This window comes from Sus scrofa, chromosome 9 (assembly GCF_000003025.6).
Source record: "Sus scrofa isolate TJ Tabasco breed Duroc chromosome 9, Sscrofa11.1, whole genome shotgun sequence".
NCBI classification, from domain to species: domain Eukaryota; kingdom Metazoa; phylum Chordata; class Mammalia; order Artiodactyla; family Suidae; genus Sus; species Sus scrofa.
Genome location: NC_010451.4, coordinates 68,398,714 through 68,422,669, shown reverse-complemented (window position 1 = coordinate 68,422,669; position 23,956 = coordinate 68,398,714). Strand labels below are relative to the sequence as shown.

Below are 23,956 nucleotides of genomic sequence, written 5' to 3'. Positions count from 1 at the left end.
TTTTCTTCAACTCTGACTTTAGATAGGTTTTGTTTTGTTTCTTTGCCATGCCTGAGGCATGCAGAAGTTCTAGGAACAGGGATCAAACCCGTGCCAGAGCATTAGCCAGAGCCATAGTAGTGACAATTCCAGATCCTCAACCCACTGACCCACCTGGGAACTCCAAGATGATAGGTTTTTAAATTTCTGCAATTTATAATTTGTTATTACAAATTTGTTATCAAACATTCATGTTATTACCTTCCCCCCAAGAAAAACTGTAAGAGTGGGAAAAAAATAAAATATACTCTTGAGACCAAGCTCTTCCCTTAGACCAAAAAAAAAAAAGATAACATGAACATTTAAAAGACAGTAAGTTTAAAGAATATAACTAATCTTTTGTTAAGAATACTCTTTATTAATAGTACTTTTACTCAGTAAATGCTCTGACTAAAACTCTTCAAAATTACATGAACTATATATACATGCAATAATAACTCAAAATTAAACCTACTGAATTTTCATGACAATTTCAAACAATCTATACTTTAAAACTTTTTTCATGTGTATTTGCTACATCAACTCTTAATTGCATCATGCAGTACAAAGAATCCCTCTCAGTCACAAGTAATATTCAATACGGAACAAAAAAAGGTAATAAATCATTACAAAAGTTACGTACGAAAAAAGGTGAACTGCATCACTTTTCTCTTTGATAAAATCCCTCCTGTATTTCATAAACTCACGTAGGGTGATCAATGGATTTTCAGATATGGCAAACTTGTTGTCAGCCGCCCAGGTTTCCATGGCAACCAATACTATCCTTGTCTTAAGTTGGTCTTTATATATCTAGTACATTAACAAAATGAACACGCCAGCTATATATGTGGTAAAAATCAAGTGAACAGAACTACAAAGCTCCTTTTATAGACACTCCTTGAGTTTCAATTAGATGTTGAGAAACTTCACTGTTTTTAAAGATGTTTTTCTGGACTTACATTCATTTCCCTTGAGTAACAGAAAACCCAATTTTTTACCAAGTAATACCCAAAGAATAGTGTACTAGTTAGAAAGGAAATATTTCTTTTTTAACAAATATTTGCACTCTTATTCAAGGCTCCCCCCGAATCCATCCTCTGGCACCCAAATAAAGATTCATGCATTCTTGAGTTCCCCTAGCAAAAAAATGGAAGACTCTTCAAGGAGATAATTTCTATACATGCTTACTGGCCCTAATTAAACTCATGAGGAAAGTACTGGCATTGCCTTGTCAGCAAAGATTTGGAAAGTAGGTACAGTAGAATCACACATAGTCGCATCATTTCTTTTTCAAAAGGCACAACTGCTTCTTCATTGCTGGCAGTACACTGTGGGCATCTCTATTAGGGGCTATGACTCAACCGTTTCTTTTCCAACGTGAAAAATGCAGGGAAAAAAAAATTCCAGCTCTAAATCTGTAACTCTGACCACTTCCTTTTATCATCATTTTGAGGTCAAAGACAGTCAAGTTCATGGCAAGGTTACCAGGGACCTCCAGGACACCCTGGCTAAAGTGCAATTTTAAGGCAGAGAAAATATAAGAACATTATCTGATTTATTAACAATCGGGAGATAAAATTCCTCCATCGCAATATTGAATTGGGTTCATACTTACTAAATCCGCCATGTTCACCACAGATTTGGCATATGTATTGGTATGTACAACTGAGAGCCGATGTTTTTTAAACTGAAAGGGAAAGAGAACATGTGAGGGCTTTCAAGGTCATCAGAAAATGGTCCTCTCAGCAGATAAAATATGGCATAATGGAAAGTCTCTAAAGCTTCCTATTAAAAAATGTAAGAGTTGAGATCTAGTTCTTTAGATGTTATGTTGTCTAAGGCAAGGCTCCTAAAAGTTTGAGGCCTCACATATCTGTGAGATAAAGTTAAAAATACCCATTCCAACCATTTAAAGAATTTATTTTTTATCACAAATTATTATTCAAAATGATAAAACATATGAAAATTATTGATGAAATGCAAGACATAGAAATAAATGTAAGATGAAAGCCAGAAAACATGGAAAATGCTAAAAGTATAAAAAGCCATAAGACTTAGCAAGGAGAAAGCCCTAATGGCCACAAGATCATCTAGCTTGTAGGTAAGGAGAGCATCACATATATCTGCTTTGGCCCCAGTGCTGTTTTAAAAATCAGGAAATATCAGGTAAAGCCTGATTTCTGGCTTCACTTAAAATCAGCATCCCTACATGGTAATAACTGGCAAGGGCTGAGAAGCAGCTGCTCCCATTAGGAAGATCATGTGACTTCCCTTTTGCCACAGGCCTCACCCATCCCTACTGTTTTACACCTGGATCACTGCATTTGTGTTATGTGCCTGCAGATACCTAAAGACATTTGAATTTAGGATATTGTAAAATGTCCAAAATACGTGTTTTTGCAATTTATTCTGTAAAAATCTCAGGGAAAAGTAACATTTGCTAAATCAAATGGGTAGAAAAAAATAAAACTTAGTCCTAAAACAAACAAAAAAAACCGTAGTCCTACCCTGAACAAGGAAAAAGCATTCAATAATAATAATTATTAATTGAAAGTTGATATTGTTTAATCATATTTAAATGTGACACGTATTCTCCCCAAATAAATAATTCAAAGTAAATCAAAACTTTGTATGTACCTGAAATTAAGTAAAATTCAGCAATGTGCATCACTGAATATTTTTAGTTTAAAAATCTGGTTACATGCAATAATTAGCACTGTAACTCACTGCTGTGTTGTGAATGTAACTGTGCTGGACTACAATGTGCCCATGAAGTGAGTATATAACAAGTCCATGAACTTGAATTGAGTATTAAAAAAATAACTGATGGAGTTCCCATTGCGGCACAGTGGAAATGAATCTGACTAGTATCCATGAAGATGCTGGTTCGAACCCTGCCCTCACTCAGTGGGTTAGGGATCCAGCATTGCCGTGAGCTGTGGTGTGGGTCGCAGATGCAACCCCTATTTGACCCCTAGCCTGGGAACTTCCATATGCCCTGGGTTTGGCCCTAAAAAAAAAAAAAAAGGAAGTTTTGTTAACTTCTTATCTTAAAAATCTTCACTGTCTTCACTGATTGGCTATACAAGCTTTTCCTAATGGTTTACTACAGAACAAGACAGAAATAGAAAAACAGCTTTCCTTTTATTAGGATAAAGTGGTACACTGCAAACGAAAGTGTCACATTATTGCTGCCTCACTTTTTCAATATAAAATGGAAGTGTTTTTTTTTTTTAATCTCACCCTTCTAGTAAGAGAAGACAGCAGCTCCTAATGTTAACCAAGCAAATCCAAAGAGTTAATATGAGTCACAGAAATATTTTTGAAGCCTCACAAAATACTGTGAATTGCTTGCACCTAAGAGTGTTTCCTACTTTCAGGTTGTTGCTGGGTAACAAAGATGTTTGGCTACACAAGTGCCTCCTCCAGGGTACAGCTTCATGGGCTTCTTTCTTCTGAACATTTTTCTGCACCCACCAGTTTTACCCTAGACACGGGCAAGTTCAAACAACACAAAATTCAGCAAATCCTACCATGAGATGATCATTCACAATCATTAGTTCAATATATTTGGTTTCCTCCTCCACATTACGAGGATATCGACGAAGCTGCAACATAGTAAAGAAAACAGCACCTAAAGAAGCGCTCCAAACTTGGCTGTGGGAAACTGAAATTATACATTGGATCCTTCGGTATTATTCATCTTATAGCTGAAAGTCTGTACCCTTTTACCAGCCTCTCTTTATTTCTCCTACTAGCTCTCCCCTGACAACCACTTTTCTAAATCCGTTTTAAGAATTTGACTTTATTTTTTTTTTTTGAGATTTTACATGTAAGTGATATCATGATATTTGTCTTTCCCTGTCTAGCTTATTTCACTTCCTATAACACCCTGAAGATTCATCCATGTTGTTGCAAATGACAGGATTTCCTTCTTTATTAAGGCTGAGTAATATTCTATTACACATATATACATATATAATATTATATACATAATATTCAATTACATATATACACACACACACACACACACACACACACACACATACAGACACACGTTTTCTTTATCCAGTCATCCACTGATGGACATTTATACTGAACACACTATACTGCATAACAGAAATTCGGTAATGGAGTAGAATTTCAATATTCTCAGCAAAAAAAAATAGTAATTACGTAAGGTGATGGATGCGTTAATTCATAAATCCACGGGAGGAATCCTTTCACAAATATAATGCATATCCAGTCATCCTTCTTTCATTTTAAATAACTTACATTTGTTAATTATACCTCAATAAAGCTGAACAAAGTTTTTAAATTAAAAAATTAAATATGGGAAAAAATAAACAAATTTTCCCCTTTTATTCATTTGGTATTTTAAAAATTTTCGTCAATTTATTTAGTTTTTGCGTATGTAATAAAATCATATGGTTCAAAAATTAAAGAATTAGAAAAAGGTATAGGGTGAAAGTTTTCCTCTCACTTCTGTCCCCCTTCTACCTAGCTATTACCCTTCCCCTCACAATGGTTATAACACAGTTACTGGTTTCTTCCAGAAAAATTTATGCATCTAAAGTCAAACAGGATATACATTTTATTTTGTACATCCATGTATCTCATTCTGCTCTGCATCAGGCTACGTTCATTTAACAAGGTATCTTGGAGAGGATAAGTGGTTTGAGCTCCTGAAAGTCTCAGAGGTCTACAGAGAGTGAGAGAACCAGCACTTTTTAAATTCTATAATCTCCAAACCTGCTGGCAGGGTTCAAAGGCTCTCCCAAGTGATTCAGGGGCTTCGTTAGGATAGTTTGGAAAGCTCTCAGGCAGTCTTCATCACCTCCTGCAGCTGTATCTGCCTGCTCAACCACCAATGTTCTCCTCCTTCAAAATCATGACCAGTGAGCACTACTGCCAAGAGCCACGAAGGCGGCCACATCCTTTTCGCTCTTTACAATTAGTCTATAGCGCAGTCTTTCACAAGATCTGCAGAATTAACTTTTGCTTTACACTATTCTTAGGCACATATGTTTTCAATAAATCTTCTTGCTCATTTGCCCGAGGGCCATTTTTGTCATAAGGGTTTACGATCTAACCTAAATCAAGAAACGAATGTTTGAGTATTGCAGTTAAACTAAAAACTTTCTGCCACATGCATTTTGTTTCATTGCTAATGGACTCCCCAAACCTTACCTTGCAAACTTCCTTAAAACACCCAGTTAATGGGAAATAATAGGCTAAGAATTCCAGGTTTGAAAACCAAGCAATAACAAACTGCATCCAATGACAAAAGTTTTTTTTTAATGGATTTTTTACAGATGTAATAACATTAAAATAAAAGTTAGATCAATTATTAGAAAGCAAATTCACAAATATATAAAAAATAAAAGACATTTCTTTAAAAAAATGACTGCTATTAGGTGATAGTATTTGCTTTGTTAATTGTAAAAGAGACCTGAGCCTTTCAAACAAGTAGATTTTATGACAAGTCTATTTCCTTAGCATCAGAGAGGTACCATATTGGCTGGCCAGTTTTATAACCCTTCACCTCCAGGGGTTCACAGCTTTCTCAGAAAGAGAAAAAAAGTATTCCTGCTTAGCCGATGACTGGATGTTGCAGAAGTTTCTGAAGAACTTTAAAGATTAATAAATCAAAATGATCTTATTCTCTTGATTGCTAAGTCATGAAAATAAATAGTGTTTGATTTAACAAGGTACCTGATGGCAATTATTTTGTCATCTATTTAAACTGGGCCTCAATATATGTGTATATCACAAAATATAGAAAGCTCCTGGTAGTAATTCATGGGTCACAAGGGCTTCTGAGAGGCAGTATGTAAAGCATACGTGGTAATAAACACTTCTCTGAGACCAGATGCTCTAGGTGAGAATCCCAGTTATGCCACTGTGTAAATGTAACTGCAGGCAAGTTTCTTAAGCCTCTTCTGCGTCAATGTCTTAATCAGTAAAATAGGGATAACCTATTAAATAGGGACGCCTTCCTTGGAAGGTTGTTATGAGGATTAAATGTGCACATGGTAAATACTCAATAAAACTTAGCAATTATTATTCATGTTAGAAATCTGTCTCCAAACCTTTTATTTCATATTTATTAAACATATTTTTGAAAGAAGATACTTGGTTCCTTCAACTTCTTGGTCTTACTGGAGATCTATTTCCCTCATCCTGTATTTTTAGGCCATACACACACACTCGCACCAACCACCACACAAGTGTGATCATAGCTTAATTCTGATGACCAGAGTTCTTATTTTGTCTAAACCATTCACCAGCTCTATGATTCTGGGAAAAATATTTGTACATTTCAGAGAATTTTTTTTTTCCCTGTAAGAAGGGAATAATAGTACCTACTTCACATGGGTTAAAGCGCTATATAATTTTTATCATTACTAAGTTCAAAATCCATTGACCATTCATAAAGCAGACATCTAGATTTTATATCCTAGATTCCAAAGTAGTTCAGGTGGGACAGTAGCATTTTGTGGCTTCAAAACCTGGGGTATCTTTAAGGGGATAAACACAAGGACATGTACCATGATGATGTGGTACATTCCCAGGCAAGGAAAGAGGCTTGTGGCTGAGATACCACAACAGGGGCCTCATACTCCACCCATACAATGAATGACCATATTACCATCACTATCTTGAGTGCTCTTTGAGTTGATGAAGTAATATGGCCCCATCTCCACTGCTCCTATATATGTGCCAAACCTTCCTGTTTACCACATTGTGGCAAATATTTGCCTGAACTGGTAACTGGCCTCTCACAGATTTAATGGAGATTCAATTGACTGGCAGCTGCCAAATGTTTTAAAACATCATGACATATACCTGTGTATACTTACCTGCCGTTTACTCCTTTTGGGTCTTGGCTTCAAAATAAATTTTGGTGGAGTGATGTTTACTTGTTGGAATTCTAAAAGGAAATAAAAACAAATTTAACTTAGTGCATTTGCCAAGTTTCTTTCATGAAGGGCAATCAAAATTTTATTACTCCTTTGTCATATAAATTATATAACTATTACGAATTTTATTATATTGTACTTAATGAAAATATAGAACATTAATCTAAGTAAATGCATTCATATTAATATAAATAAGCATATCATGAATAAATACAATTCAAAAAATCCCATTCTTCCTACTCCAATTTATCTAATTTTTTTTCTTATATTTCTCCTATAAATAACATCACATTCTTCATGGAGAATCTTCTAAATAGTCACTTAACCTTCACTTTCCCCACTGATCTTCACTAATAAAAGACACATCAAATGCGGGTGAAGGTGAGGGACAATCAGAACGCTCATGCAATGCTGATGAGAATATAAAGTGGTATAACTACTCTGGGAAAAGGTTCAGCAGTTTCTCTTCCAACAGTAGTTCTCAAATTGTGACACTTGGACTAGTGGCATCAGCATTACCTGGGTACTTGGAAATGCAAATTCTCATAACCCGCTCAAGATGTACTTAAACACTCTAGAAATCCATGCAGCTACTATGGAAAACACTATGAAGATTCCTCAAAAAATTTAAAAACGCAATACCATATGATCCAGCAATCTCACTTCTGGGTATACTGCCAAAGGAACTGAAATCAGGATCTCAAAGAAATACCTGCACACCCACGTTCACTGTAGCATTATTCCCAATAGCCAGGAGGGGAGCAACCTAAATGTCCACATACGTACAATGGAATATCATTCAGCTTTAAAAAAGGAAATCCTTCCATCTGTGACAACATGGATGAGGCTAGAGGGCATTTTCTTAAGTGAAATAGCCCAGATGCAGAAGGATAAACACTACATGATACCATTTATATGAGGAATCTAGTCCATAGAAACAGAGAGTAGAATGGTGGTTGCCAGGGGGTATGAGGCGTTACTGGTAAAGTGCACAAATTTCAGTTATACCAGATGAGGAAGTCCTAGAGCTCAACTGTACAGCTTAGTGCCTGCAGTTAACAATACTACAGTATATACTTTAAAATTTGCTAGAGGGGTAGGTTTTATGTAAAGTGCACTTATCACCCATCAAAAAGAAGGCAGGAAGAAGCTTTTGGAATTAATGGTTATGTTTATGGCAAAGACTGTGGTGATGATTTCATGGATGTATATTTAGCTCCAAATTCAAGTTGTATACATTAAATATATACTGTCTTTTGGTTTTTGTTGTTGTTTTGTTTTTGTCTTTTGTCTTTTTAAGGCCCCACCCATGGCGTATGGAGTTCCCAGGCTAGGAGTCTAAAAGCGGCTGTTGCCACTGGCCTATGCCAGAGCCACAGCAATGCCAGATCCAAGCTGCATCGGTGACCTACACCACAGCTCACGGCCACGCCGGATCCTTAACCCACTGAGCAAGGCCAGGGATCGAACCTGCAACCTCATGGCTACTAGTGGTATTCGTTTCCACTGAGCCACAACGGGAACTCCTAAATATATAGTCTTTTGTATGTCAATTATACCTCAATCAAGAGGCTGGGGGAAAAAAAAAACAACTAAAGGTGAGGCCAGCCAGGTGACTGTGATGCCTGCTCATTTGGGAATGACGTTACACAGGTAAACTTTTACCTACCTTATGACCCAGTAACTGCACTCCCAGATATTTGATGGACAAATGCAAATGCAAAAAATATTTTTACAAGAATGTTCACAGTTCTTAGTTGTTATATGCATAATAGCCCCAAATGTCCATTGACAGAGTTGATAAAAATTGTAGTATATTCATACAATAAGAGCATACTCATTTAAAAGAATGAACTACTGCCCTTGGCAAATCTTAGGCATGTACTAAGTAAAAAAAAAAAAGCTGAACATAGTGCATGATTTGATTTGCATGAAGAGCTATCACAGGCTAAACTAATTTACTGTGAGAAAGTCAGGAAAAGGACTGACTGCTAGGGAAGGGGCGCAAAGGAAGTTACTGGGGTAATAGAAACGCTCTACCCCACCAGGGGAGTGTGCTGGTGTCATTGTTGCAATTTTTACTGCATATCCTTGACCTACAATATATTAGTTTCAGGTGTACATCCCCGTGATTCTATTCATATATATTTGGAAATGGTTACCATGGTAACTCTAGATACCATCTCTCTCCATACAAAGTCATGACAATATTATTGGCCATATTCCTTATGTTTTACCCGTGACTTATTTATTTCATAACTAAAGTTTGTACCTCAAAACCCCCTTTTACCTACTTGACCAAGCCCCCATCCCTGTCTTGCCCCAAGTTGCCCCAAGTTCTGGCAACCACCACCTGTTCTCCATATCTATGAGTCTATTTCTGTTTTGTTTGGGTTGGTTGGTTTTTCATTGTCGTGATTTTTAAAACACTGCGTGTTTTAAATGTATTCCCAGGAACACTAGTCCTTGGAGATGTGTCATGTGAAACAATATGTTCCACAGTCAAACAAGTTTGGGGAACACCTGCTCATATTCTATCTCTGAGAAATGCATGACATAGCAAGAAAAAGACATAATATAATTCATAACCCAGTGACACTTTATTAAACCTAAAATAAATAAGCTTACTTTTGAGCTTATATCACAAAAATTGAAGTGTTGGCATTTGCCTATTTCTTATTTCCTTATAATTCATCTTAGTAAGTCTGAGTGTCTTGGGAGACAAATAACGCCCTTAAAATTGACACTGTCAACTCTGATAAGAAAAGAAAACCAGGAACAAATTGAGACGGATTTGAGTTTTCAAAGAATATGTTCAAAACTCATTTTTAATAGCAAAACCACTGAGTCACTTCCAAAGTTTCTGTTGAAAGGAAACCCTGAAGAAAGTTTTTTAAAAAATTATAAGATCGCCGGAGTTCCCGTCGTGGCGCAGTGGTTAATGAATCCGTCTAGGAACCATGAGGTTGCAGGTTCGATCCCTGGCCTTGCTCAGTGGGTTAAGGATCCAGCGTTGCGGTGAGCTGTGGTGTAAGTCACAGACGTGGCTTGGATCCCGCATTGCTGTGGCTCTGGCATAGGCCGGTGGCTACAGCTCGGATTAGACTCCTACCCTGGGAACCTCCATATGCCGAGGGAGCGACCCTAGAAAAGGCAAAAAGACCAAAATAGAAAAAAATTAAATTAAATTAAATTAAATTAAAAAATAAAAAATTGTAAGATCGTATCATGGCAACCCTCCAATAAAGGCCCTGGGGGAAATCTTTATTTATTACTTTAAATATTAATTAATGGTTATTGCTTCCAGTAATGCCTATTAGATTGTAACTTTGTTCTCAGGCAGCTAGTCATGATTTATTTTCTTCCCATAATATAATTGTAAAAAGTTTCATAAAATAATGAAGGAACAGTCTAAAGTATCTGGGTAAGTAAAAGCATCTATATGCTCACTTGGAGATTTTTCCAAATAGCAAACTCTATGAAACGGGATCTTCTATCCCTTTGGCAGTAGGAGCGAAGGGGTGGGTTTTGTCTCTCTTTCGGGTAACTGCAAAAGATCAAGGAGCTGCAAACTTATTTCAGAGAGGAAGGGACATTAGAAAGTACTGCTTTTATTTTCCAGTGGGGAACGATGCAGCCTGTAGGTCATTTTCCTAAGTGGTAGTTTAGGGTTTGCTTTAGTAATCATTCCATTTGCCCTTGTGTCTCTCTCTCAAGGTACATTCTCATGAGCCATAATCCAACCCCGGCTCATCCCTTCACTAGCTATGGACCCCGGAAAAGACAAAAGAGCTGAGTTGCCTTTTCTTCTCCTTTAAAATGGGAATAATAAAGTTGACCTCACAGAGCTATTGCCAAGATTAACAAGAGCTTAAAAATTAGAATGTATGATGGCCATAGTCAGGGCCATAAGGCGGGGAGGAAGCATTTCCACATCAGATATTCCACGTGTGCCTTCCCTTCACAAGGAGCACAGGAAGAAGCCCAGTGTAGCCAGAGACAAACACACTCAGCACAATCACTGCCACTAAGGAGGCCAAAGTGAGGGGGTGCAACTCTCAACTCACATCTATAAATAATAGACCCATCAACACATATGAGAAGGAAACACCGATTTCACAACAGCATGTAATAATAACAACAAATGTTAATCTACAATAGTTCTTTCTTAAAATTCTGGGGCGAAAAGGGATGAGGAAATGACAAATGGGAAAATAATTAACAGTACATCCCTGTGTTTACAAAGTCAGTATTTCACCACGAGTGAGTTTTTATATATTCCACCTATGCAGACAAGTTTTGCTTTAACATTCTTTCTCTGGTAATACCTTCCTTTGAGTCTTATAATTTTAAAAAGTTTTCCTTCATCATATTCAACCTCTATCTTTCCAAACTCATCCACTATAAACATGAGGTCAGTTTACATTTTCTTTCTCTTGATGTCACTTATGAGCAGTTGCGGGTTATGATATTCCCTATATAATTAGCTCTAAAGCGTTAAAATAAATTACTAAAGTTGTATTTTTAAAAAGTCACTGTTATGGAGTTTACGCTGTAGCACAATCGAATCGGCAGCATCTTGGGAGCATTGGAGTGCAGGTTCCATCCCTGATCCCAGCACAGTGGCTTAAGGATCTGGCATTACCACAGCTGCGGCTTAGGTCCAAACTGTGGCTTGGCTCTGATCCCTGGCCCGGGAACTCCATATGCTGTGGGGTGGCCAAAAAAAAAAAAAAGAAAAAAATAAATTAATAAATGAAAAGTCACTATATGAAGATCATACCAGATGGAAGATCATCCAAGGGAAATTCAAACAGTCTGGATTTGTAAACCGAATGAAAATGGAAATCCTCCTGAAATAACACAAACGAGAGAGATAAGGCTTGTACAACCAGATAACTCCAGCCTCAGGCAATCGCAGCTGGAGAAGCTGACACCTTAAAAGAACTGGAGCTTGACCACGTGTTATCTTGTGTTGGGAAAGGCAATGAACCCATGCGTAACCCCTCCCAACTCCCTCCTCCTGTATTCTCCCTGCACCAGAGAGATATCCTGTTAGAAACCAAATACCTTCACAGGCAGAGACGCCAAAGCCTGCGGTAATGGAAAAGAAATAAGTGCACCAATTTCCCCAAGGAGAAGTAAGAAATCTGGGGAAAATGGGTTAATGTTTTTTTTACAACTGGTTGTTTCCATGGAGCCCTGTTCCCTTCGAGAGCAGGAGAGCTTTACCAGGGAGAGGCTGACAAACCAACAGTCTTCTCCTGTGGAACAGAATGGCAGGAGCAAGCAGACTGCCCAAAGCAACCCTGCCTCAAAATCCAAGTGTCATACAAACGTCTGTGAAAAAGCAACAGATAAAAATGCCAAGTTTCATCAAAGAAAACTTAATGAACACTGAAATAACTTCATCTGGCTTCACTCAATTACTAAGAAAAGAATGTCATAAAGAGTCAAGTTTTAGGATATTACTTCTGAAAAATCACACTTGTAGGAGTCCCTCTTGTGGCTCAGCGGTAACGAACTCAACTAGGATCCATGAGGATGTGGGTTCAATCCCTGGCTTTGCTCAGTGGGTTAAGGATCTGGCGTTGCTGTGGCTGCAGTGTAGACCAGTAGCTGCAGCTCTGATTCGACTCCTAGCTTGGGAACTTCCTTCCGTATGCCACATGTGCAGCCCTAGCAATAAAAAAGATAAAAAAATTACACTTGTCAAGCAAAGTGACAGGACACCTGGCAGTGGGTCCCCAGAAAATAACACACAAACAGTTTCCCACACAAGATTGTTTATGGATGGCAAGACAATGTGTATTTCTTGAAATTATTTGCATTAAGTGTTTGGCCAATGTTCCATGGGACAAGGGAGAATTCTGTGTGGACGGAGCTACGATGGTAGTGCATTGTTTACCTGGAGCCAGTAAGATTAACCCTTTTCTAATTTGTTGAAATCAATGTTTCAACTCAAGTGAGAGATAGTTGAGAAAACCTAGATTTCTCTAAACTTTATCAGCTCAGGGCCTTACCAACAATGGCTAATAGAGAAAAATCTGGAATCTAGCAAAGTAAAAGGATGGAGAGTCACACTGTCTATGAATTTGATCTGTTACGAATGGAATGTCTATGTCTTTTCCAAAATTCCTATGTTTGAGCCCTAACTGCTAATGTGACTGTATTTGGAGACAGGGCCTGTGAGGATGTCATAAAGGTCACAGAGGTCATAAGGGCGAGGTCCTCGCTGGATAAGGCTGGTGCTCTTCTAAGAAGCGGAAGAGCCACCAGACCTTACACTCCCTGTGCCATGTGAGGACACATTGAGAAGGCAGCTGTCTGCACCACAAGGAGACGGACCCCAACACACACAGAGCCCGGTGGCCCCTGGACTTTCAGTTGCCAGAATCGTGTGAAAATAAATGTCTGCTGTTGAAGCCATGCCGTATTTTATAGTGATAGCATGAGCAGACTAAGACAGACCACAGAACGTGACAGGAGAGATAGAAACGAAGGCTTCAGAACACCTCAGAAGGCAAGTATTTCCAACCTAATAGAAGAGAAGGATTTTTCGTTTTTTAAAAAGGTCACGATGGTTTTGACTTACTCACTATTTGATTGAAATACATATATGTGTGTGTATATAGATGTGTGTATAGATACATATAAACATTCCTGAGGCTAAAAAAAAGAAAAAAGAAAAAAGAAAAAAAAGATGGGATAAAAGCTCCCAGCATCGATGTTTACATCCACCAGGGTAACTAGAAGGAGCACTTACCTGGGCGGTGTCATTTCCTTCTGGCTCAATGAGATAGGTGTGGTTCCCATCATAGAACATCCCGCTGCCAAGGACAAGAGAAGAGTTAGGCCTGGGAATGGACTCGCGCCTCAGAACAAGAGCATTTTATTTATTTATTTTTGTTTTTTTGCCTTTTCCAGGGTCGCTTCCCGCAGCATATGGAGGTTCTGCCAGTCTACGCCAGAGCCACAGCAATGAGGGATCCAAGCCGCATCTGCGACCTACACCACAGCTCATGGCAACGCTGGATCCTTAACCCACTGAGCAAGGCCAGGGATCGAACCCGCAACTTCATGGTTCCTAGTCGGATTCGTTAACCACTGCGCCATGACGGGAACTCCAGAACAAGATCATTTTAAAATTGGCAGCAGATGGAAGACCAGTTTTCTTCTCAATGCCCACTTCCCAGACCCACCCTTCACCACAGGATGCATATGACATGCAACAGACTCACATAGCCCACACCATACATCATGCACACATGCACACACACACACACACACACACACACACACACATACACATACATATCACATGCCACAAATACACCCCTGCACCACACGTGTCACATACACACACACACCCATATACCATACATTAGACACCCTCCCACATGCATACACACACACAGACCCCACACTACACATCTCACACACACACACACACACACACACATCACACACCTTATACCATACATTAGACACTACACCCCCACACACACATATACACCATGTACCACAAACAAACCCCCCTACCACCACACAGCATACACACACACACACACACACGCACATACCACATACCATACCCCGATACACACCATATACTGCAGAAACATACTCCAAACACACACTTAGACAAACTGCTGAGAGGGAAAGGCCTGGCCCTCTGATTCCCTGTAAGCATCAGGGTCCCTCATCCTGACCTTCCCCAGGCTCAGGATTACAATTCCCTAATTCCATTATTCCTCCCTCTGACACACAAACCCAACACTTGAATATGCAAATAGTCACCTGGAAAGCTTGCGAAAATGAAAAACTTTCAGGGCCCTCCTCAGGTTTCCAGGCCGGAGCCCAAGAAGCTGCATTTTAAGCCAACCCCCCATGATTCTGATGCAGGTGGTCAGACTGAGAATGGTCTACCCATCATCCATCTGGAAGGTGCTCTAATAATACGAGCCGATGCCTTCTAACAATGCCCCACAAGCTAAGTACTTTACCTTCACTGACTCTTTCCCATAAGTTTATGAGGGAGTCATGACTGTCCACAACATACAAGCAAAGAAACTGAAGCCCAAGAGACATGTAACTTGCTCAGATTGCATAACCAGTAAAAGGAGAAGCAGACAAATTGGGTCCTGAACTGCCTATCAGCAATGGGTCACCCCCTTCATTCATTCATTGAGTCAACAGGACTTGATAGAATATCTACAATGCATTGCTCTAGGTATTGGGGAGATAGTCCTGAACAAAATAGATCAATTCTCTGCCTTCATGGTGCTCATATGCATTCTAGAGAAAACAGACAATAAATATATAATCAATAACTAAAAATACATTAGTGGTGATGAATTCTAGGGAAGAAAATAAAGCAGGTTAAGGGGAAAAAATGGTGCCAGAGGATTGGGTCTGAAGATCAGGGGAAAGGATGGCTGATTTATAGAGAAAGTCAGGGCAAGGCTTCACAGAAATGACATTTGTTAAAAACAAAACCGAGGCCCCAAATGGAGTCAATTGTGCTAAGCCCCATGTCGCCAAACAGAGATGACCTTAATTGCAGCTCTATTATACACAGCTCTCCCAGGAATGGAATCTTCAGCCAGTAGATTCAGGAATCACCTGATAGGTAATTTACCTGAAAGACCCCTGCCTTTCTCTAAAGGAAAGTAACTTTACAATAACAAAACCCAACTTCCTTGTTCCTGCTCCCTTCTGCCTATAGGAGTCTTTCATTCTGAGTAGCTCAGAGCTCCTTTCTATCATCTAGATCGGATGCTCCCCAATTCATGAATCTTGACTAAAGCCAATAAGTCCTTCAAAATCGACTCTGTTGAATTTCAGCTGTTTAATACATTCAAGCAAAGGCCTGGAAGAAGTGAAGGGACGAGCCATGAAAGTATTTGTGCAAAGAGCATTTCAGACATGAGCCCCAAAGTAAGAGCATCTTGGCATATTCCAGGAAATCAAGGATGCAGAGTGGCCGAGTAGAGTGGGATGGGAAGAGGTGCTGTACGATGACAGCAGAGGAATAGAGGGGGCCAAATTATGAGACCCTTAGGGCCTTGGCTTTTACTCTGAGAACAGTTAGGAGCCACTGTAGGGTTCTAAGCAGAGAGGAAATGCAATGCTCCTTAAATTTTAAGAGAATTGGAGTTCCCATCATGGCTCAATGGGATAAGAACCCGACATAGTCTCTGTGAGGAGACAGGTTCAATCCCTGGCCTTGCTCAGTAGGTTAAGGATCCGGCATTGCCTCAAGCTGGGACATAGGTCACAGAAGTGGCTCAGGTCTGGTGTTGCCATGGCTGTGGCATAGGCCTGCACCTACAGCTCCAATTTGACCCCTAGCCCAGGAACAGGTGCCCCCTATGCCCAGGTGCAACCATTAAAAATAAAAATTAAGAAAGCTGCTCAAACTACTGTGGAGGATAGAAATGGTGAAGTTAATGCAATCATTTAGGTGAAAGAAGATGGTAACTTAGATCAGGTAACTCAGATCAGGTAGAGATGGTACGAACTGGTCTTGCTATTTTTTGAAAATAGAGCCAATATGATTTGTTAATGGATTTTCTTGGAGTTGGCAAGAAAGAGTCGGTGAGGACTTCAAGGTTTTGATTGAAGCAACTGGAAAGATGGATTTTCCATTTAATAAGATGGAAAAAGCTGCAGGATGAGCAGAATGGAATGGGCACAGTGAGGCAGGACGCAGGGAGCAGGGTGCAAACCTGGAGTCCAGTTTTAGACATTGTAGGCTGCAGATGATCATCAGCCAATTGAGAATTCTCCAGAGGGCATCTTAAGCCTCAACTCCAGCTCAGAGAGATCACAATAGCCACCTCTATAGAGGACTGTGGTCCTTACATTGAGATTAGGTCCCTTATGATACTGAAGGAATCTGTCTCGCCATCCAGGCATCTGAGGGGGGTGAGGCTGTGATCTTTTGCAGTCATTTTTCAGCGTTAGGTGGAAATGACTGCACGACACCCAAGCTGTTAACCACAGAATAGTATCTGCCCTTCACTGCTGGCTTACTGAAGTCAGCTGGTTTTCATGAACTATAATTATAACGGCTTCCATCTCTGTCTCTATCCAAATTCTTTCATTTCTGAAGTAACATCTTCCACATGTCCTCAACTTTCATACATCCTTAGAGCTGTTCTTTTCACATCCATAATGTTTTCAACCCAAAGTGCACTTTGTGACTTTGGACGATATTGCGTCTGGAATTTCAACATAAACAGAGGCAGTTTGTAAGATATTACTGAAAATACACGTCCTAGGGAATGTGGGGTGGGGGGAGCCTTATCAAAACAGTAGACCAAATATGGCAGTAGACAGTCTATTAACTGGCCAGTCCCATCCAGAAAACTGTACCCTCTGCCGAAGTTCATTTGGCTACAGCGATTAAGGAGCAAGCAGATTATTTTGTTTAAATAATATTAGGTATGGTTTCCTCTTGAATTAGTTTTGTTCTAGTACAAAAATCAGTTACTTTATGGAATTTAAACATTATGGTCCACAGTGTAAACAAAGGAGATTCTGATACCATCCATATTTGGAGGATTCTGGTTACCTATATGAAAATATGCCATTTTTGATTTTTTAACAATTAAAAAGCATCCGTATTCATTTGCTTTCTTTGACAATTGACACCTGTTACAGTTATATAAATTCTAATAAGTATACTGAGTCCATCAGAAGCCTATAATTGATAAAAATCAATAGCTAGGACCAAGTCATTACCAGCCAATTGAGCTAAAATTTTAAAAGGCTGCATCAAAACAAGATTTTGAAAGAAAACAGTCATTCTTAGAAATTGCCACAAGAGGGCAATAAACTTACATTTGAGTCCATTCTTTAATGTCCCCATAGTTATAGGATTTTGTCATAACATCAAATATACCCATACTAAAATATTACCCATTTGTCCTTCGAATTTGAAAAAAAAAGTGCTCTACAGGTTTTTTATGGAAAAGATAGGAATCTGATTATTCTATCCTTTATGTTCTTTAATGGAATTCAGTAAATCAAGAAAAATGAAAAAAACTCAACGTGCACTTGATAGTTTATAAAAGATGAGTCATGGATGAAATAGCATACCTCATATCTAAGTCACGGCAACTGAGACAACCCAGATTATTTAATATCTAGAAAGAGCTCCCCTAATCCTTCTGTCAGCAATTTTTGTTCAGAAGGTAAAATCAAGATAAGTAATAATAAATAACAAGAAGAAGCAAGCATAAATGTATTTGACACACTCATAAAAATCTAAGCACACTGAAACATACTTGTACGTAATCCTGACAGTATTCCTACACTTGGTGGGTTTTCTGTTTGTTTCTCTTTGCTTAGTTTTAAATGAAAAGGGAAATAAGTAAATTTTATGTAGTTAAAACAGGGGAAGCAGGCTCAGTTCTACTCCTCATTCAGAAACTAAAATTCCCGTAAAGTTCCCTTTCCATCCTCCTTCAAAGGACTGTTGGTCTGAGAGTCTCGGGTCTATTAGGGTCTTTAGAAGGCAGTAATACCCTCTCTCTGATTCTCATAATAATCTGCCCATTTGGAAAACTGGGGAAAAATTGGAACACGTACTGGGCAAGATGCTTACATTGTTATTTTTTGCTTTTTAGGGCTGTACCTAGGGCATATGGAAGTTCCCAGGCTAGGGGTCAAATTGCAACTGCAGCTGTCAGTCTGATCTGAGCTGTGTCTGTTTGAACCTACACAACAACTGACAGGATCCTTAACCCACTGAGCAAGGCCAGGGATCAAACCCCCATCCTCATGGATACTAGTCAGGTTTGTTACCGCTGAGCCACAACAGGAACTCCTGACTGAGATTTTAAGAGGAAGAGAGAGGAAGGAAAAAGCCTCTTTTTTTATGTGACTCCCCTACAATATACATTTGCTGTCACAAATGTCAACAGGCCCAGTGTACTGTTCTTGGCTGACAGCTGTGTTCATCTTGAGATCAGATATAACACTGTCACTGCTGAAGGGGATGGTGACATTTCTCTTTGCCAGGCTCTCAGATAGGAGGTACAGATTTCATGTTTGTAAGAATGTCTCCTTATTCATGATAATGTGCTCAAAATTAGTAAAAATAGTCCTTTAGAACAAACGATAAGCAAGTGGAGGTCTGTCCTGCTGGCAGGCACATGATCTTTCTCTGGCTTTTCGACTGACCCCTGCACTGCTCCTTTCTGCTCTCCTGTACCTACTGCCAGAGCCTGACCAGAGGCACGACTGAGGCAGCCTGGCTAGATTTTTCCAGCCTCTCACAATAGATCTCTTCCCTATCTTCTTTAAGACCTATTAGTCAAACCCCTCTCTTAGAAGATGCCATCAAAGCCTGTTCAGGGCCCAGTCCACCCTCTGCAGGCAACATCTCTCTGGGACCCTCAAGGGGTGACCTCTTCCTTCAGTGCCCACTCTCAGTTGGCATTTTTCTCAGTTGTTTTTTTTTTTTTTTCCTTTCTTGAAGAAAACAAATATACCCATCACATTCCATAGTTCAAAGCTGGGAAGATTCAGATACCCCACTAGCCTGGGAGCCCTGGGGGCAGGACTGGCACACAGTAGATGCTCAAAAACTATCTATTAGATCAAAAACTGGGTAACAGACAGGAAGTATTTTAAAGCTTCCAAACAAACACTTCCCAAAACTAAATTAAGCTACTGGCTTGTGTGTGTTCAAAAAAAGTAACGAGAAGGAGCTAGGATGATTTAGCCTCAGCAGAATGCTGAGGGATGACCCAGCAGCTTTATAAGGGGTCACCAAACAAGTAAGAGACAGCCCACCTGGGTATCTCCATCATTGACAGGACGGAGGAAGTAGATGTATTCTCACATTAAATATCAGCAACCATACTTTGACAGTGAAGGTTCTGAGAAAGGAAGCAAGGCCCTGAGGAAGGAGGAACTCTGTTCCTTAGAGATTTCTGAGAATAAATGGGAGTTTGCTGCAGGGTGGGTGGGATTCTGGCTAAATAAAGCTAACACACATGAGCTCTTGAGGTCACCTACAGCCTTTGACTTTGTACAAGAAGTCAGGAGTTTCCATCTCCTGAAATTTATTCCATCCAAATATAAAAATGAACATCAAGGAGGAGGAAGGGCTGAACTGGTACCCAGGGGCAACCATCCACAGAAACAGACTAGAGTTACCCAAACCATTCCTCTGTCCATCTGGATGAAACTATGTTTCAAATACCACTAAGGTATATTATAATCCTAGAGCCCCTGGTTTCTGGAACTCTAGTTTAACAATCTGCTTGGTTTACAAACCACAAGGGAGAAAACAAGCAGATTCACCAATGATTTAAAATCAGTCCTTCTACCAACCCTAGAAGAACCAATTTGGCATTGGTAGATGCAAACTATTACACTTAGAACGGATAAGCAATAACATCCTTCTGTTCAGCACAGGGAACTATGTCCAATCTCTTGGGACAGACCACGACAGAAATTATGAGAAAAAGAATGTATGTATATGGATGACTGGGTCACTATGCAGTAGAGCAGAAACTGGCACAATGCTATAAATCAACTAAGCACTTTCATTTAAAAAATTAAAAAATGTAAAAAATAAAATAAGGAGTTCCCATCATGGTTCAGAGGGAATGAACTCGACTAGTATCCATGAGGATGAGGGTTTGATCCCGGGCCTTGCTCAGTGGGTTAAGGATCCCACATTGCTGTGAGCTGTGGTGTAGGTTGCAGACGCAGCCCTGATCCTGCATTGCTATGGCTGTGGCGTAGGCTGGCAGCTGTAGCTCCGATTTGACCCCTAGTCTTGGAACTGCCATATGCCACGAGTGTAGCCCTAAAAAGCCTAAAAAAATAAAAAGTAAACTAAAATTAGTTCTTGACATAAAATAGAGATTTGATCACCGTGCCTTAAAAATAAAGAAAATAAAGTGACTGAGAGAATGGATGATACAAAAAGTTTTGGGGACACTTACTGAAGTCCATGGCATGTTGACAATGCCACAAATGAGGCAGGGTTTCCTCGGATGCGGCCCTGGTAGTAACAGTGCTCTCCTCCCTGAAAGAAGAAACAGAACATAAGCCTTTGCTGTAACAAAGAGAACTGGCTACATGGTTTCCCGGGGTTCTGCCCACACAGCACCTCCACCTGCAAAGCTGTGTGCTATGTCTCATTATCTATATTAGTATCAAACCCTTTCTAACGGAATTATTCATAAACACTCCTAGAGAGCTGACTCCAAATCAAAAGGCAGGGAAATAGGAGCTGACTTACTTTTCTTTTATGTAGGTGATGAGAGAAGGAACAAAGAAAGAGACACCGAGGTACACATGTGGCTCCTTCACCAGGAAGAGTTCAATCAGTCACTTCCCCCCGTCCTGGGAAAGGCAACCTTGAGGAGCAGAAAAACCACACTCTTTCCCTTATAGCTAAGGAAAATGAATACACATCAGCTGAGAGTCACTAAACTGAACTGGAAGAAGATGCCTCTTTTTACAGTGTTTATATCAAAACCTAACAGGGAGTTCCCGTCGTGGCTCAGTGGTTAACGAATCCGACTAGGAACCATGAGGTTGCGGGTTCAGTCCCTGCCCTTGCTCAGTGGGTTAAGGATCCGGCATTGCCGTGAGCTGTGGTGTAGGCTGCAGATGCGGCTCGGATCCCGGATCCCGCGTTGCTGTGGCTCTGGCGTGGGCCGGTGGCTACGGCTCTGATTCGACCCCTAGCCTGGGAACCTCCATATGCGGAGGGAGCGGCCCAAGAAACAGCTAAAAAGACAAAAACAAAACAAACAAACAAACAAAAAACAACAACAACAAAAACAAACTAACGGGTTCACACTATCCTTTCTTCCAACCAGGAATGGCTTCACTGGGAAGCAGTGTACTCTAGAGTAGGGTTTGGAATGGAGAAGCTCCTTCCAGCTGCTGGTCTCATTACCTAAATTCCCCCAGACAGGCTCATTTCTTTGGATTAAATGTTCCTGGAAGAAGTAACAGGGTAGAGCTTCAGCCATTGAAAAGTGGTACCCCTGTCTTGCTACTCAGAGTGTGGTCTAGAAAACAGCAGCACTGGCATCACCAGAATCATGTCAGAAATGCAGAATCCCAGACCCCACCCCGGACCTAGCAGATCAGAATCAGCATTTCAATGAGGTCCCTAGGTGATTCATTTGTACATACAAGTCTGCAAAGCAGTGGTCTAAATAACCTTTCCATTCCTCCACTAATCTCCCATTTCTTCACCTTCTAATTCAGCCGATATGTGAAAGAGTGACAAGGGAAGAACAAAGGGAGCGGGTGGTTTAAAGGGGCAAATGTCACCTACTTGCTTAAGGACAAACCCTACCTAAAATACTCAGTGTTGACAAGTGAAGAGGAGAGATCACGAAGACATGATGACAGAACAGACTGAAGACAGTGTCTTCACTGGAATTCCAAGGAAGGCACCTGGCCCAAGTCTGCTGCTCCTTGTGAGGTGATCCAACAGGATCAAGGATGCTCAGCTTTGCAAAGGGGTAAAGAGAGTAGGTCAGGAGTTCCCGTCGTGGCGTAGTGGCTAATGAATCCGACTAGGAACCATCAGGTTCTGGGTTCGGACCCTGCCCTTGCTCAGTGGGTTAACGATCCGGCGTTGCCATGAGCTGTGGTGTAGGTTGCAGATGCGGCTCGGATCCCCGATCCCACGTTGCTGTGGCTCTGGTGTAGGCCGGCGGCTACAGCTCTGATTGGACCCCTAGCCTGGGAACCTCCATATGCCGCAGGAGTGGCCCAAAGAAATAGCAAAAAGACAAAAAAAAAAAAAAGAGAGAGTAGGTCAGCTGGCCCAGAGTGCAAGCCCTGAAGCCACGCTCCAAATTCCCAAGGGAGTCACTGAGCATCATGAACAGAGGACTGTGGCTGAACAGTATGAAACATAAGATGGGGAGGTACTTCACCTGTAGTTCTGACAAGGGATGGCACTCAGAAGGCCACAGACTCAAGGGCAGAAAGAAGGCCAGGCACAGGGTTGGTTTATATGTTAACAGTTCCCTCCTTTACTAGCCATGTAATCTGAAGCACATCACAGTCTTATTGCGTCACCTGTCAAATGGGAGTAAATCTCATAGGGTTGCTCAGATGATCAAAGAGCTAATATGCATAGGAGTTCCTGTTGTGGCTCAGCAGTTAATAAAACGGACTAGGATCCATGAGGATGTGGGTTTGATCCCAGGCCTTGCTCAGTGGGTTAAGGATCTGGTGTTTCCAGGAGCTCTGATGTAGGTCGCAGACGTGGCTCAGATCCCACATGGCTGTGGCTGTGGTGTAGTTCTAATTGGACCCCTAGCCTGGGAACACACATATGCCATAGGTGCAACCTTAAAAAGCAATTAAAAAATGTATAAAGGGCTTAGAATAATGCTTGGCACTTGGTGCACACTCAATAAAGCTGTACTATTATAATTTCTTTGTGTCACTTATTTTCCTACTCAGCTTACACAGACATTCTCCTTAAAACCTCACAGCACTTCTGCAAAGAAATGTTGTTATCTCTATTTAACGTAGGAGGTCACAATCTCTGAGAGTCTACGTTGTCCACCTGGAAAAATGCCAAGTAGGAGTGCAAACACTACTTATGAGTTGAATCTAGAATGTGTAGGTTATGCAGTGCAAACTTAAGCTCTCCCCAGGGTGATTTTTTTTTCTAATTTTTGAAGTAGCACTGGGGGTAAATTTAACAGAATACAAAATTCCTTCTGTTGGGCTGTAGGACTGGTGAACTGCCCAAAAGATTAAATTCTAAGTAGGAGAGGTTATTATGTTTCAAATGACCTTGATTTCTTGGACACATCTGATTAGACTAGGAATAGAAACTCTAGCTTTCCTTTGGCCAAACACAAATGGTTAAAGTCAGTGGGGTAACCTGGGAAGAGAAAATATTCTATCTTCAAGTGTTTCTTTAAATAATGTATACTGACTACATCATCCAATCAGATCTTCTCTCTCAGAGGTCTAAAACTAGCAGTGAACAGCAGATAGAA

At 40.2% G+C, this 23,956-nt stretch overlaps 1 protein-coding gene across 23 annotated transcripts in view; it reads right to left on the bottom strand.

The window, feature by feature from the left end:
- Nucleotides 1–23,956, bottom strand: part of ADAM22 (ADAM metallopeptidase domain 22) — a 237,305-nt gene that overhangs the window by 67,658 nt on the left and 145,691 nt on the right. For all 23 annotated transcript variants that reach the window (XM_021063337.1, XM_021063339.1, XM_021063338.1 and 20 more), the window contains 7 exons: nt 20,912–20,994; nt 13,708–13,771; nt 11,725–11,794; nt 6,882–6,952; nt 3,552–3,626; nt 1,634–1,705; nt 662–828 (listed from right to left, as the gene is read on the bottom strand). In XM_021063337.1, coding sequence (XP_020918996.1) covers nt 662–828; nt 1,634–1,705; nt 3,552–3,626; nt 6,882–6,952; nt 11,725–11,794; nt 13,708–13,771; nt 20,912–20,994 — 602 coding nt within the window. The remainder of the gene's footprint in view (nt 1–661; nt 829–1,633; nt 1,706–3,551; nt 3,627–6,881; nt 6,953–11,724; nt 11,795–13,707; nt 13,772–20,911; nt 20,995–23,956) is intronic.